Raw genomic sequence first — 17,429 nt, 5'->3', positions numbered from 1 at the left:
TTTAGTTTTAAAAAAGTGTATCTTTTTGCATAAATGAGCACAGAATAGACTACAGTGACAACAAGAGGACTTTTTTATGATCCAAACTGGTATATAATAATAATAAAGATTAAATACCATCAAAATAAAACACATTAGAAGTTAAGTAAAGCAAATGGATGACATTGATTCAAGGCTGGTATATACCATTGTTGAAATAAGATACTAAATAAGACTGTTACCAAGTTTATTGTTTGATATCATATTGACATCTGTTGACTAACTAAACTTGATCTAAATGATTGTATAAAGACAAAACACTTTCTGTGTGGTTTGAGTGTCTTTGTTTCAGTTTCTGCTCTGTGTGCCACATGTTTATACATTAGGTTTATGATGTACTAAAAATGAAATGGTAATCATTAACTTTATTTGTTTGAGCATCTAGTGTGTAGGGTTTCGTGACAGTTTATGGCGCTCAGGAACACAGAAAGAGGGTTAATTTAAATGCTTGCTTGTTGCTCAATGATGCATGAATTTAGGTTTGTTTGGTAACAGCCGCTTTCTTAAATCCTTCCTGAATAGGACATTTGATAACCTTTTAATCTCCTTCCTTACCGTATCTCTGACCCTGGAAACTGAATCTGAGAGAAACAAAACCTGCAACATGACCTGAGCCACGAGCAAAGGCAGAGGCGGGACATCTTCCAGGTGCAAGATAGTCCAAGAATCTGAGAGCTCCAAAAATCTACAGCATGTGAATGAATTAAATTACCTCTACTGGACTCATATTTCATATATCTTCAACTTTAACACAAATGAGGAGTTCGAATAATTGAGTTTGCGAGGAAACTAGGCACGTGTCGCCTTTCCTTTACTCAAGTAACATATGTAACTGGCAGGAAATCATGTAGCTTCAGAGATCTAATCTGTGCCATCGGTCACGTCTTCTTGGTGGTTGAGTGCCACAATTAGAAATACTTTGCATCCATGTACCTGCACACACCCTGCAAAGATTTTTTTAATATAAGTTTGAGTGACTGCTGGTGGTTTAACACATTATTCTGTGGTTAAAGTGAAGGAGAATCTGGCCACAGTGGAATTGCTGAACCATCTCTACAGCATCATCGGCTGGGGTTTAAATAGTGAAGAGGCAGAGTGAGCAGGTGAGAGTGATGAGCTGATGAGGTGAGTGTGACTGGCAGGTGCACTGAATGAACTGATTAGGTGAGTGAAAGGTGGAAAAAGCTAGACAGAAGTGACAGAGCTGTGACCGTTTTTGTGACTTTTTTGAAATGCCATAGTATAGTATGTCATAATGCGGTATTACCAAGTTTTCAGGGGATTTATTCATGATGTAGTGTCATGGGATCTAATTTGGCTCCTCTATTTCAGCTCAGACTGCAGTTTGCTATCTGACCATGGGGTGGCAGTATCACATTATCTTGGATGAGTTCGCCTTGTGAATCAAAATAAAATTCTCATTTAAAAAAGTGTCAATTGAATTATTTCATCACCCAAAACATAATGCAAGACATTTTTCAGTGACAAAGAGAGGGGAGGGAGGACAAGCGGCCGAGTCCGGGGATTGCTGAGGCAGCCGAGTCCGGGGATTGCTGCGGCGCTGAGGCGGCAGCGTCCGAGTCCAGGGATTGCGTCCAAGCATGCAAACCTCATGTTCAGATTAAAGACATCTTGCATTTCGTTATAGAACGAAATATAACGAATAGAAAATGAGATCCATACATGCATTGAGAAACTTTATTTATATTTTCAACCTTCATTATACATGGTTGGTTACTTCTGTTAAGGATTTCAGTATTAGAAATATTATAAATAGGATTAAATAACACCCCTAGTGGTGAGTAGAAGTGTCACAATAATAATAATGTCAAAATAGGTTAAAAAGTCACAAAATATTTACTTATGGAATGTATTATGTTTACAATATTCTTACTTGTAGAGGATATTATGTTACAGTATTTTACTCATTGAATGTATTAAACCATAGAAGTATAGTCACTAAAGGTATTAAAACACTGTATGAATAGTTTTGAGGGTCAGAAAGGGAACATTTTGAGTGAGACTTTACAGAGGTGCAGCAGAGAACAGAGGGATGGACAACTGACCACCAGGACCTAGGGAGGAGTCCGGACGACTTCAACCAAACACTGAGATGATAACTGCCCCAAGCCAGGAGGGGCTATTGAATTTCGGCCAATCACAGAGGCTGATACTGGACATTTAAACTTTCGGACAGAGACTTTTAAATATAGGCTTAGTTCCAGAGGGTTTTTGCCAGAGTTCGCGCCGTTACCACTCTGGGTAGTTTACCAGCTGGGCTGGGCTATTTAGTGGGCCTTGTGAGAACTCTGCCCTGGGAACATATTGATATCGATAGAGTAATTCAGTTTGCAACTGTTCTAGCTTCTCTTGTTTATTAAATACTTTTTGATTGTTAACCGGATCCAGTTCATTTTTGGTGCGACTGGAAAGTCCAGCGGTCTGGGTCTCCCCTGAAAACATCTAACCCTAACCCTTCTTATATGATATAAATCTAATGATTAGAACCCCGACAAAGACCCTAAGGATACACTCAATAAACATCTTATATAGTGAAAACAACAAAAGGCAAGTGATTTCAGCTTCAGTATGCTGCACATTTACGGTTATAAAGCAAAATTACTTCAATTTTCAGCAGACCACAAAAACAGAGCACAACACAAGGAAAAGGCCTCTCTAATAGAAACACAATCTAAAAGCAAATGTATGTTGAGTGATTTTAGAATATGGATCATCTTTGAACGCCCTACACCAGAGTTTTGGCTGTCAGCAAACTGACTAGCAGGGTCACCAGTGAGGCCAACTGGCCTGAGGCACTGCTCGGGTTCACCATTCTGGCTGTAAGAGAAGAATTAAAGTTTAGAGTACATAAAATGTATGCATCAAGATTAGTATTATCAAAAGAGCAAAAGTCATGAGGAGATAAGAGGGTTTTACCTTTCCTATTGAGCGGCACAGTAAGTGGTCCTAGTGAGATGCCCGTCATGGCATGCTGGGATACGTCCCTTACAACTCGGTTGTGGTGGCCTGGGTAGCAGTGCTGCAGGAAAACAACATTAGAGGCTTCTGTTAACGCACCTTTTGATAATCTATCCAAACTCATTACGAACGCACACAAACACAGTAGCACTTACAGCAGCGCAGTTGTTGTGTCTCCTAAGACACAGGTGGACCTGGCAGTGCAGGTAGATGGATGAAAAGTTAGTAAAGGTGAACATCTTGAAGGAGAATCGGGCCACAGTAGAGATGCCGTTCGCAACCAGCTCTACTGTACCATCTGCTGGGTTAGGACACCTGGAGGGAGATAGAAGTTACAATGTTACCAGCTGGACTATAAAATAAACAGGGTTAAGTTGTGAAAGTGAGGAAGGGTGGAGCGAGTGAAGCGAGGCCCTTCTAGAGTAAATCATTTTCTGGGTAATCAAGAACCAGTGATCAGAATGCTAAACTACATGAAGTTGCAATAGCTTGTTTACTCTTCATGTATGAGATCCCAGCGGACAGGGTAGCTGGCTAGGTTGACTGGCGTGGCCCAACAAGAGTCCACAATGGTGGAGATCTGCCTTGCATCGACTCCTTCTGTCCGAATCTCCACATATAGCCTCTGGTCAACTTCCATTTCTATGTTGCTGCCACTGGCCAGGGGGTAGCGGAAGCCAGCGTCCTGGTAGGGGATCATTCTCACATGATACTGTCCATGGCCTGATGGAAGCTTCTTTCTCACAATGCTGCAAAAAAACAACAAAGAAGTTGATTGCACTTGAGAAGGATCAATTCACTGGATTGTTCTTGGTAACAACGTCTTGTTGACGCATTCACATTCACATTCACATTTACAGAACAGGGAGAGACTTCTCTGAATGTTTCTTTTTTCACTTTTCTTTTCTTTTAACTTTTCTTCGTATTGTTGGTTGAAATGGCAAGTTTATTGATTGCATTGGGTGCAGAATGTGGGTAGTGGAGAAATTACACAACATTTATGACAACAAAGGGCTAAATTATAACTAACTATTTTCAGTCTTTGTCATCATCGAGCATCACTGTCGCAGATGTAGCACTGTTAAATATATGGTACTGTTATTGAAAACATAAATATTGAAACATACGTCATGACGTATCACTATGGACATATGTTCACTATAACAAGGATTGTGGTAATTGTATTTAGTTAGCATAAAACATGTAAAGTAGATGGTGTTGTTATTGTTACCTCTCTACAGGGTTGATGCCCACATCCATAGACAGGGCCTGGGTCAGAAGGTATTCACAGCAGAAACGCAAATGAATGTTCCTCTGGCGGCTGATTAGCCCTCCATGAGGGTCCACGTCGCCCTGGATGGTGTTCTCATAGACGAAATGGGTTCCATTGCTCTTAAAATTGAAATGACAAAATGGTAAACTTAAGTAAGTTGCTTGTACTTGTAATATGTCTGATGGAGCACATTAACGTCTGAAACGGACTGTACCCTGAGAGCTGTCCCACACAGATGGTCGTCATTGTTAAAGCGGAACACCAGTCGTCCGTCCTGGAGGGTCCCATTGCAGGAATCATCTCGGAGGTGGAGGGTGCTGGAGTGGAAGCCAGCTTCAAACAGCTGGCAGCGCGACACAGACATGGTGCCTGAACTACTGGAACAACTGATGGACGAGTCTACGTATATGAGAGAGAGCTTTAAAAAAAATTCTGTAGTGTTTGTAGCTAATCTCATAGTTAGAGCTGCACTAATCAATATTTTCCTGGATTAAATAACTACTATATATGTAATTTGAAAGGTGTTGCTCATAGTGACAAACCCACAGAGTTGTGACTCATAGATATTGTAACAATCCTATAGGTTTATATTGACCATTTAAATCATTTTAACGCTGTTTCCATGAAATCATGTTTCGTCTCTCATTTTGGCATTGTGCACAGTTCACATTACTGCAATACCCATGAGCCTTGGCTGAGATTTGTTCAGGGGTGCCATTCAGATTGGCTGAATTAATTTAAAATTGACGCAGAATTTAAAAGTGAATTGGTTTAAGTTGCAGATTGCACTTATTTTCAAGACCGTAATCTTTAGCTTCCACATGCCGTCAGTCGTGCACAAACAGAATTCTAAGCTCTGGGATTGGATATTATGGCAAAAGAACGATGATGAACCGACACCTGAGTGGATATTATTGTTCTGTGGTCTTACGTTGGCGTATATTTAACAAACAATAATATTGTACTATGAAGCAATTTCTACTACTAATCTTACACATATCACATCCGGGATCTATAAGACAAAGCAGTGTTTTAAATGGAGCTGCCCTCACCGTAGCTCTCATTGTTGGGCCGATGGTGGTGCTCATCACAGAAGCAGCCGTACACACCGTGCTTCTCACCACACCACTCATACTCTGTGCAGTCCAGCTGTTCGCATGGGTCTGACTCAGCTATGGAGATTGTGGGGAAAGGATGAGACAAAGAGTGACGAAACAAGTAAAAAACTACCTTTTTCCACAAGTAGGACAAATGGTAAAGTTCTGTTAAACTAAGGATTATATCTCTCCTTCATTATTTTGGCTGTCCATAAGCCCAGTGCAAACTTACCACACAGCAAAGCAGAGCGCCACTCAGGGATGTTTAACCCCAAGACAGAGCAGGTGCTCTCGTAGGCGGAGACTGCAGAACACAGCATGCCATTGGCTGGAGTGTAGAGGCAGAGGTCATAGACACAGGAACTGAAAAATGGCTGTGGATCAGAGTGCAGGTGACATGCACTGAATGGACCGCTACTGTTGGTGATGACACTACAGAGCTCAGAGTATTCTTCCATATAGGGACATCCATCCAATCCATTATCACTCCTTCCATCAGTGGATCCACATCTAGAAAAGAGATGATTTGAGCTGACTTTGTTTACTTTGACATATTTTTCCGTCATATGTGTATTGTTGTTTCTTTATGTAGTGAAGGATTGTTAACCCTGCAAGCTCTTTTCATAACATCTCACCCTGGTTGGCTTGTGGAGGATTTCCAGCTGTGTCCAAAGTGATTGTCATTTTGTGCCAAAGTGCCATTGGGCAAGACTTTGTCATCTGAACGATCCCTGTTGAAGTTTCCACACATGCCTGTGACTCTATTTTGATGGTATTGGGCCAGTCTGACCAGTAAAGTGCTCCGGCCGTCAAAGTGAACTTTCAAGTCAATGGCGTCGACCACGATGTAGCTTCCCTGTCTTACTACCTGAGCTAATGTTCCCACAGTGGTGGGAAGAGACACCTCACTTCCATTTACCTGGAAGGAGGAGAGATCAGAGAGAGACGGACAAGAAGGGAGGAGGCACTTGTTAGTAATTATATTTACAATACAGAGATACAGAAAGTTTTTCATCTTGCAAGTAATGAAGAGCTTACCTTTACTCTTTTGTTGGGTCCAATCCTGATATGCACACTCTCTAGTTGATTTGAGAGGTATACATCCACTGCTGACACAAACGACACACGGTTGTTGCCACGGTGATTATTGGTGGCTACTACCTGAAAGTGTTTTTCATTGATGCCGGGGTTCACACTCTCAGTAATGATGTAAGAGCATGTGCCCTGGAAATGGGCCAGTGCCCTATCAAAGGTGATGTAGTGTGGATCGCCCGTAACAGTGCAAGTAGACATCTCATCAAAACAGCCCAGCTGGCCATTTCTGATGGTGCACTCTTGTGTAGAAGTGCAAGATGCAGCAGAACAGCGCAGGTCATTGGGAGCATGGCATTCACACCGCTGGGAGCAACCCTCTGTCCAGAAGGATTCACCAGCCTGTAACATGTGAGAAAAACAGATGCAATAAAAATCAATGTGTGGTACAATAATAAGACAAAAAGACTGCTATGGGGAATAGGATAGGGAAATTGTCATGGGAATAATGGGCTTCAGAGTGCCGTTGTACACTTGTCACGTTCTGTCAGAAAGGCCCTTTAAATTGTTGTCATGTGATTTGCTATATTTTTACTGTAAAACGATAGTTACATAGCTACATTGCTTGGAACATCACTTGTCACTTTTGAATACCAAGTTGTCACTCAGTCTTGTAACTTGCAGCTTTGCGTCATTGTTTCATGAAATTCAATAGTCGCAGCAGAATAGAGGATAAAGTAATCCAAAACTGAGATATGTGTCTGCGTTCCTTGTCTGACTTTTTTCTTAAATGCTGTTGTCTTTCATTTTCTTTGTAAAATTATGCAATATGTTCATGTACATGTATTTATACAACTTGTGGGCTGTGTATAACAGGTCTAATACTAATAAAATGCAAAAATAAAATAAACTAAAACTACTACAACTACAGTTGGTCAAGGTACAAAATGACAGTTGTGACACACAATATATGTAGCACAGTAAAGTAGCAAATATTTGGTTCTCTGTCAACAGTATTTCTAAATATCTTGTTACTTGATCATTTTAGGCAAATGAGGATCGCTTTTTATTGAGCACACTGATGCTGGCTGATTAAAAAAGAAGACAAAAGGATTCTGATATCTGTGATATAAGAGAGTTGCTTGACCAAAGTAAAATGATTATGTGCAAAGACTGAAATCACAGAGACTGTCAGATGAATTATTCGGGCACAGTGATACAAATCTGGTTTGTTATCCATTTAGAGCTATATGACTTACATTATAGTAGAATCCGTCATATTGACAGCCACAGCTTTCCACGGGGACACATCTTGTCCCACTCCTGAGAAAACCTTCATTACAGAAACATCCCTCAGAGCAAACCTGCTCACAGATGGCATCAACGCTGCTGGCACAGATGTGACCACAGTCGGTACCACACAGCTCATAATGGCTGTTGGCGGGACATTCAAGTCCTTTATGAGAGAGGAATTAAAGATGCATGTCAGATGGTTGAAAAGTATTCAGTCAATTAACATAGCCTACACGTAGATGCAGTAGGTCGAGACTTCTTTGATTGTTTCCTAGGCTGTTTAAATGGTGGATAAACAACACATTGACTCGTTGACTTACTGCAGGTGGTGTTCTGTCTCCAAGGGTAGATTCGAACATTAGCAGACTGACACGCACTGACGTATGTCTGAATGGCTCTGCACAGAAGATCTTGGCCTTGACTTCCCGACACGCAAACATCAAACACGCAGTCACTGAAATATGGCGCTGGGTTCACCTCCTCATGGCAGAAGCTTAAGGGGCCGTCAGATGCCTGAATCACCTCACATTGGGCTCTAGCAGGTTGCTCATTGTTGCATTGTGGGCAGGAGGAGCCACACCCATCACTGCAGGTGTAGTTGCTTGCCACTTTCCAGGCTGTCCCAAACTCCTGTGGAGTGGTAACCATCATTCCAGATGGGGTGTGGAAGTCATCATTTGGATTTCCATTGAAGTTTCCACAAAGTCCACATGTTTTTTGTCTGTAATGATGACAATAATTAAATACACCCAGAGTCAAAAATATGTTTAAACATTGAAGTAAAATGATTTAAACATTTGTAATAAAATATTTTTCAGAATGTAAACTAAAGCATTCAAACATGGGCTGCAGGAAATGGCAGTTACCTGTAACTTGGAGGTACAGAGACAGACACTGTACTATATCCATCGTACATGACCCTCAGGCCAAACTCAGCACTGACATATGTGCGAAATCCACTTGCATAGATTGAGACAAGACTTCCATTCAGGACGACAGGTAAGTTCTTAGTTACTCCGTTCACCTTTCACAATGTACAAACAAAATTGGATTAACAATCATAGATTTGTATTTTTGTTGCAACTATCTGATGCTTTTAAAAATGATAGTCGCAAACCCAGTATAGACTCAAAACAGAAGAAAGTTCAGGAGAAAGAATATCTCCAACTGTTCAGAATTTGTGTAACTCACCTGTACCACACCACGGCTCTCCCTCGACATGTGCACTCGATAGCCTCCCACATTCACAAAAACTTCTGCTGTGATTGAAACTGGCTGCCCTCTCCACGGCTCATTCTTAGCTTCCACAGAAAATTGGTGAAGCCCATGAGTGGCATTACAAAGGGTCGCCAAAACATAGCGGCAGGTTCCCTGGAAGTCATAGGCCTTGCGATCAAAGGTGAGGTAGTGGGGGTCACCAGAGGCAGAGCAGGTGCCATGAGGGTTGGGATGGCAGCCAAACTCACCCTCCACCACACGGCAGGACTCCTGGGGACCACAGGCGTTGGGGATACAGTGGACTGCCCCAGTAGTGCCATTACAGGAACACAAGCTCTGACATTCCTCACCATCCCAGAATCGCTCTCCTCCTCGCCGATAGCGTCCTTGGTGATGGCATCCGCAGGCTGTAGGTCGCACGCACTGGTTGCCATTAAGGATAAAACCATCATCACACTGGCACCCATCCTGGCACACAGTGTCACAGATGAAAGGGAAAGAGAGGCTGGGGCAGGTGGAAGGACAAGAGCTTCCACAGACTTCATGATGGCTGTTTTGGGGGCAGTTTTGCTCTAGAGAAGAAGAAAAAATCAATTAATTAAGCAAAGTCATTTACATTATATCAAAACAACCTACACCAAAAGGGGGCAAAGTGCTTACCACAGTGAGTTGCATTCCTCCAGCGTCCAAGGGCAACGCCCTGCTGTTGACACATCAGTGCATAATCTCGTAGGACCTCACATAGTGCTGATGCTGGATCTCTAGAGGCTCTAAGGATCCCCACACATGCATTCACATGCTGCTGGGAGTCCTCCATGGCCAAGCATTGGGCAAACGGCCCATGTGGTGAGCCAAGAATGCCACAGTTCTCACGGGAATTGTTATTTGTTGTAGAGTCATGATTTACACTTTCCACACAATGTGCAGTGAGGGAGCCGTCCCGCCAACTGTCCCCAAAGTCCTGAGGGCTGGTGACCAGAATGCCGTTGGGTGTGCGGAAGTCGTCACGTGGCTGGCCATTGTAATTACCACAGAGTCCACCTAATGAACCGTTGTAGATACCAGGTGCAGTGACACGCACAAAGTGAGGCCAAACTGTCTGCACAGTTACACCAAAGGAAGTGCGAATGATGATACTGTGAATGCTGCTCTGGTAGATTTGGATTCGGTTGGATGCCGAGCTGAATGGTAGTCTTATCCGCTGACCGTCAACCTAAGGGACCATTTGAATAGTAGTTCAAATTACTTTGTAGTTCACAAGATTTAAACAAAGGTATGTGCTTTTAAATATTCAGAAGAAACGATTAAATCATTAAAGAACCTAAAACAGTTGTAATAATATTCATATTACTAAACTTTCTCACGTCAGCAATCCTTTTGTCAAATTGTATCACATTGGAATCTGTCTTTTCAAAAAAGTTCCAATCACTTACCTCTACTCTGCTGCTCGCCATCTCAATAGACACGTGTGTTCCCTCTGCCTCAAACTTTAGCAACCTGGAAAAACCCTGCTGGCCTCTGGGCAGTTTTTCTGCTGTCACCACAAAATGTGGGTAACTAGACAATCCCATTACTTTGGCAAGGGTCAATCGACACGCCCCAGGATACAGGTATGTCAATCCATCAAACGTTTGATATGACACTGGGCCTTTTATCCAGCATGTTCCATAGCTGTTAGGTCTGCATCCTCTTTCTCCCTCCTCCACACGGCATGATTCAAGTGGACCACAACCATGGGAGTGGCAAGTCATGGAGCCATAACTGCAGCTACAACGTCTTCCACAGTCGTTGTCTAGTATTACAGTTTCTCCAGAGCGGTAGTAGCGACCCTCAAAGCTGCAGCCACACTCAGCATGAGGGATGCAGACCCCAGCACTAAGTATGTAGCCTGAATTGCAGATGCAGCTCTCCTGGACAGGAAGAGGGCAGTCGAAGGTAGAATTGGGGCTGACACAGGTAGCTGGACATGCTGTGCCTCGCGGCTCAAAGTGGCTGTTTGCTGGGCATTGGATTTCTAGACAAAAGAAAACAAGATGTATCTTGACATCATGACAGCCCAAGGATTATATGAAATAATGTTTTTGACTGACAGACATACCACAGAAGCCTTGCCTCCTCCAGTTTGGCAGCTGTACACCATTCTGTTGACACCGACTTGCATACACATTTAGGGCTTGGCACAGAATGGGTTGATATCCTTCTCCTACACACAGATCATACACACAGCTTTGCAAAAAGGTCTGTGGGGGAAGTTGTTGATGGCAAGCAGCAAAAGGTCCAGAACTGCTCTGGAGGATACCACAATGAGCAGTATTGTTGTATAAAGCTGTCTGAGCCTCAGTACAGTCCGCACAGCTCAGACCTCCACACTGTGCCTCACAACCAGGCTCATTGTCTCCCGATGCTTGCCAGCTGTTGGCAAAATCCACATCAGAGCTTACAACTTCTCCTTGGCGGGTTCGAAAGTCATCCCTGCGATCAATGTTGAAGTTTCCACACAGGCCACATGTTGCATTCTGGTAAGTGTAGGGCACCCTGATCCTAACATAATGATTTGTGTCATAAGACACCTCCAAGCCAAAGTCAGTACTGACGATCACAGAAAAACCTGACTCGTAAACCTGGACCGTGCCATTGTTGAGAGAGAATGGAGTGTCTGCAAAGATGCCATTAACCTGTAAACACACCAACAAGCAAAGACATAGTTGTAAAAATATGAACAAAATTCAAATATCACAGTAAGTGGAGACTTATTTCTTAATACCAACCTTAACTGCACCACGACGTCCCTTGACGAGCTCAATGGTTTCATTATAGACAAACACTTTGACCAGTCGTGTCCAGGAAACACGAGTGCTGCCCCGATGCTCGTTCTTGCCCTCTACTCTATAGTAGGGCATCCCACGACCACATTGCTCAGAGAGAACATAAGTGCAGGTGCCTTGGAAGTGAAACACTTTGTTATCGAAGGTATAGTAATGTGGATCACCACTAATGGTGCAGGTGCCTCTCCGCACCGTCTGGCAGGTGAACTGAAAGGCAGTAGGTTGGCAGATTTGGGAAAAGGAGCAGCGTTGGTTGTGACATTGCAGGCCTGCTGAGGTGCAGGTGCACTTCTGTGCACAGGTACTGTCACTCCAGAATGAGTCACCAAGCTGCACGAATTCACCTTCAGAAGAATGAAAGGAAAAGTTAACTTCAAGGAATAACCTGAAACGTGTCGACACTATTACTTTTAAAATATCAGGCATTTGACTTGAATTCTTTGTGGACAATTTTGCCTTTGTTTTTATAATAAACAGTAGAACGGTGAGAAAAATTAGGGGATAAAGAAGAGGATGCCTTGCAAGAAAAGTCGCCAGCCGCCTTCAACTTGAAACATTACATTGTCGTGGTCAGCGCTTGCCTTTTGAGAACTACTTTGGCATGAAATGAAAAAACTTAACTTGCAATGCAATTCAATTATATGTCACCATATTCTAATGTAATACCAGTATGCACATTATACTCAGCTGTCTGCAGCAAAAAAGACATTGTTTATTTAGTTCAACAAACACTTAATACATATCTTCATGGAGTGGTGATCACATATCCACATTACTGTAAAGAACTACCTATGGTGACCACCCTCTGGTTCTGATCTTACCATTGTAAGTACAGCCTCTTGATCCATGGTCTGTCCGGAAAGCCCAGCGACCGGGCACATTGACATTGCTGCTCAGTCGGAAATTTGAGTTACTGCCTGATGCATTGTTAGAGAATGATCCAGGGATGCTGAAATGGTGAGTGGAGCTCACTGTGTCATATCCAGCCTGGAAATACATGTCACATAAATACAAGTAGTTTTATTTTTTGTTTTTGCACATTTGCATTGAGATTTAAGTAAGTCATCGCCAGTTTTACATCGTAAATCACATATCATTTTAATGCCTCTAACCTGTATACTTAGATTTGTTGAGGCTATTATCCCATAATTCATCAGCACAAATGAGTACTGGCCACCAGAGATCAAGACTGCTTGAACTGTTGTTTTCTGAAAAACAATTACTTGTGGTTATTATAGTAAATATATGTTGTAATAGGTCAAATACACGTCCTATGTGTTTCCTCATTTAGAGCAAGATAACTTACTGTTCCAGTGGTGGGATAGTAGGCCACCTCATACCATGTTGCAACAAAGACCCAGTTGGCATTGAAACTCAATCCTGGGAAGTAACGATTAATGTCTTGCGTAGCTTGGTGGAGGATGCTGCCACTGGTGTATTGGTTGTAGTAGACCTGACCATTCTCTCTGTTGTCTAAATCTACCCAGAGTGGAGCAATGACGTCCCTGGATCCATGCAGTGGAAACCTTTGAGGGGTGTAACTTCTCCAAGGTGAGTTAAAGGTCAGATGTCCATTGTGGTTCACCTGGAAACAAGTTAACCAGTTCTTACTAACGAAGAATTAGTAACATTTACTACACCCATCAACATATGTATTGCTCATACTTTATAACCTTATTATAACAATATATTGACAACAACCTAACTGCAGTACTTCTTTAATAACTGTTTCAGTTGAAGTCAAATATAAAGTAGTATTAGTTTAATAACATAGTGCAGTTTTTTATACTTCTCCAATTTATTCATTAACTTCATTAATTTATTTGTTGCACATTTACAACACAGTTCTTGTGATTTACTAACCAGTGGATGAAAAGTGGATTCCTCCACAAAACATAAAAGATATGGATTTTGTATTTGCTAATATTATATTTACATACATAAATCTGATTATGCGGCCGTCCGAAATACAGAAATGGTTGTTGCAAGGGAATGTTAGGAGAACTTCCATCATCTGTGTTGCTGCTTCTTGTTCCGGTTATTAAGTAGAGGGTTCCTAGAAAGAACAAAAGACATCACATTTTTAAGAAGAGATGGAATGTCCAATAGTGGTCTTATTGGCAAATATTGCATAGTGTTTTTTTGTACATTTCTAGATCACCACACCTAACCTATCATGCCAATGTTTGATACAAAATATGCTTTTTGTGTTATTTGTGTTTTTGTGGACTCTTTTAATCTAATATTCTGACTTTTTCCCAGCAGCCATTATGGCATGTTATAGCAGGAACAGAACATATGTCATTGAAAACATTAGAAAAGACAGCATTCTCTCAAAGGCTCACTGGCTTTGCTTTCTGGGACAATCAAAATGACTTTTGTCAAACATTTGTAATTTAAAAAGCAATGTAACACCACCTGAAGATCTTGTTTTGTACACCATAAAATCACCGTTGGGCATAGTTGCAGGTGCAGCACAGTAATCTTTGTACCACATACCAAGTGCAACCAGAGGGTGGCGGTGAAACGCCACCTTTCAACCTGGTATTCATAACTTGTTAACTTGTAAGTTAAAACAAAGCAAAGCAATGCCTTCGGTGTGGCACCACTGCAACCTCCACACTGGCATAGGATGTAAATTGTGTATTTTATATATATTTGTCTATATAGATAACAATCATAAACAGCAGTACAAGCTGCAATCCAGGGGAAATGGGTATAATCTTGAAGTAATAACTAGGGCGACTGTATGACTGACATGTTAATAACATGAACAAATTACTAAGAGATTATCTAAACTTCAATTCACCTGTTGTCTGAGGAGTCACCGTACCTATGAAAACAAACACATAGATATAATTGGATAACAATCAGTCTGCTCTGCTAACATCAAGTCTGTTAGTGAATTTACGTAAATACAACAAAACTAAAAATGTATTTAATTGAAACGGACTGAATTTGATACTTACTTATCAATCCCAAAAGCAGCACAGGCAACATGATTAGATTTGCCATTCTCCAAAGCCCCAAATATAAACCTGCCGACCAAATGTATTTAATTAAATTCCAAAAAAAAAAAAAAAAACTAGAAAGCACTCAGAGACTGCATACCCAAACCAAGGATGCATAGTCATGGACTTTAAATGTGTTATATGGTTTTATAATAACAAAATATGTTTAGAGATTTAAATTCCTATTGATCAACATATACATTAAAATGCCCATTCTACACAAAATTGTCATACATGTGCAGCCTATTTTTAAATATTAATTGACTGCAGGTGCAAAAGTTTCTGAAAAAATGGCACAAATGTTAAAAAAGACATATCTTACAAAGTTAAGAAATTCTGGAGTTATATATATATATATATGGAAAATGCTAACAATATCAATAGCAATATCAATATATATATATATATATATATACTTAGTGCTGGGCAAGTTAACGCGTTATTATCGCGTTAACGCATTAATTAATTAATGCCGCCAATTATTTTATCGCGCGTTAATGTCGTTTTTTTTATTTTTATTACTAAGCGGACATTTTTAACTCAAGAACCGCAGCGAGCGGTGAACAGCTGTGTTTGTGTGGCGTCACTTCCTGCTGCTGCTGCCGCACCCCCCCCCGGGTGACACGCCCAGTCCTTCACTCCGTCACCGTATATGACGATAAAAATAATATCAATATACATATTGTCGTGTTTTTAAATGAACATATAAGCACGTGAGAACAAACTGCTCTTAACTGCAACTCTTTATTAGCATAACTTCCACGTGCACGTGACTGCCACGGTACAGACTCCCTCCAGGTCCCATGGTTCACCTACATTCCCCTGGGTCCTAAGTCCCTCCATAGCTTATCACCCTCTATGTACCAACGTACATTTATATCAAATACCACACATATTGCGGTAATCAGCGTTGCATATGTGTCTGACCAAAATACCAAAAAAGCTATGATTAATTTAAATTATTTTTTTAGAGTTTTTAAAGTTGTTTTGTTTGGAATATGTATAATAAGAATATCATTTAGTTATCGCTACTGAGAATTTAACAAACATAAAAAACATGACGAAGATAGGTTTACAGTTTTCAAGAAGTATATTTCAAATTGCATCTCTTACGGAGATAAAGTTGTGAACACCGGCTGAATATCTACGGGTGCTGGTCATATAATTAGACTATCATCAAAAAGTTGATTTATTTCACTAATTCCATTCAAAAAGTGAAACTTGTCTATTATATTCATTCATTACACACAGACTGATATATTTCAAATGTTTATTTCTTTTAATTTTGATGATTATAACTGACAACTAAGGAAAATCCCAAATTCAGTATCTCAGAAAATTAGAATATTGTGAAAAGGTTCAATATTGAAGAGACCTGGTGCCACACTCTAATCAGCTAATTAACTCAAAACACCTGCAAAGGCCTTTAAATGGTCTCTCATTCTAGTTCTGTAGGCTACACAATCATGGGGAAGACTGCTGACTTGACAGTTGTCCAAAAGATGACCATTGACACCTTGCACAAGGAGGGCAAGACACAAAAGGTCATTGCAAAAGAGGCTGGCTGTTCACAGAGCTCTGTGTCCAAGCACATTAATAGAGAGGCGAAGGGAAGGAAAAGATGTGGTTGAAAAAAGTGTACAAGCAATAGGGATAACCGCACCCTGGAGAGGATTGTGAAACAAAACCGATTCAAAAACGTGGGGGAGATTCAGAAAGAGTGGACTGCAGCTGGAGTCAGTGCTTCAAGAACCACTACGCACAGACGTATGCAAGACATGGGTTTCAGCTGTCGCATTCCTTGTGTCAAGCCACTCTTGAACAACAGACAGCGTCAGAAGCGTCTCGGACTGGACTGCTGCTGAGTGGTCCAAAGTTATGTTCTCTGATGAAAGTAAATTTTGCATTTCCTTTGGAAATCAGGGTCCCAGAGTCTGGAGGAAGAGAGGAGAGACACACAATCCACGTTGCTTGAGGTCCAGTGTAAAGCTTCCACAGTCAGTGATGGTTTGGGGTGCCATGTCATCTGCTGGTGTTGGTCCACTGTGTTTTCTGAGGTCCAAGGTCAACGCAGCCGTATACCAGGAAGTTTTAGAGCACTTCATGCTTCCTGCTGCTGACCAACTTTATGGAGATGCAGATTTCATTTTCCAACAGGACTTGGCACCTGCACACAGTGCCAAAGCAACCAGTACCTGGTTTAAGGACCATGGTATCCCTGTTCTTAATTGGCCAGCAAACTCGCCTGACCTTAACCCCATAGAAAATCTATGGGGTATTGTGAAGAGGATGATGCGAAATGCCAGACCCAACAATGCAGAAGAGCTGAAGGCCACTATCAGAGCAACCTGGGGCTCTCATAACACCTGAGCAGTGCCACAGACTGATCGACTCCATGCCACGCCGCATTGCTGCAGTAATTCAGGCAAAAGGAGCCCCAACTAAGTATTGAGTGCTGTACATGCTCATACTTTTCATGTTCATACTTTTCAGTTGGCCAAGATTTCTAAAAATCCTTTCTTTGTATTGGTCTTAAGTAATATTCTAATTTTCTGAGATTCTGAATTTGGGATTTTCCATAGTTGTCAGTTATAATCATCAAAATTAAAAGAAATAAACATTTGAAATATATCAGTCTGTGTGTAATGAATGAATATAATAG

General features: G+C 41.3%; 1 protein-coding gene across 1 annotated transcript; it reads right to left on the bottom strand.

Moving 5' to 3' along the window:
- Positions 1–1,821: 1,821 nt before the first annotated feature.
- On the bottom strand, positions 1,822–15,448 carry LOC142951290 (alpha-tectorin-like). Its single transcript, XM_076092786.1, has 25 exons — positions 15,355–15,448; positions 14,726–14,794; positions 14,566–14,589; positions 13,697–13,812; positions 13,063–13,341; positions 12,869–12,964; positions 12,578–12,743; positions 11,700–12,100; positions 11,030–11,606; positions 10,365–10,945; positions 9,592–10,144; positions 8,905–9,503; positions 8,580–8,737; positions 8,034–8,434; positions 7,680–7,876; positions 6,427–6,822; positions 6,024–6,307; positions 5,621–5,898; positions 5,344–5,463; positions 4,506–4,690; positions 4,250–4,410; positions 3,516–3,767; positions 3,174–3,333; positions 2,977–3,079; positions 1,822–2,877 (listed from the first exon to the last, which is right to left on the bottom strand). The coding sequence occupies exons 1-25, from the start codon at positions 15,446–15,448 to the stop codon at positions 2,786–2,788; spliced, it is 6,342 nt and encodes a 2,113-aa protein (XP_075948901.1). The 3' UTR covers positions 1,822–2,785.
- Between the last annotated feature and the right edge of the window lie 1,981 nt (positions 15,449–17,429).

Source organism: Anarhichas minor, unplaced genomic scaffold (assembly GCF_050575085.1).
Source record: "Anarhichas minor isolate MPS153535 unplaced genomic scaffold, ASM5057508v1 ptg000017l, whole genome shotgun sequence".
Taxonomy (NCBI): domain Eukaryota; kingdom Metazoa; phylum Chordata; class Actinopteri; order Perciformes; family Anarhichadidae; genus Anarhichas; species Anarhichas minor.
Note: the sequence above shows the minus strand (reverse complement) of the source record. Positions and strands in the feature narration are given on the sequence as shown.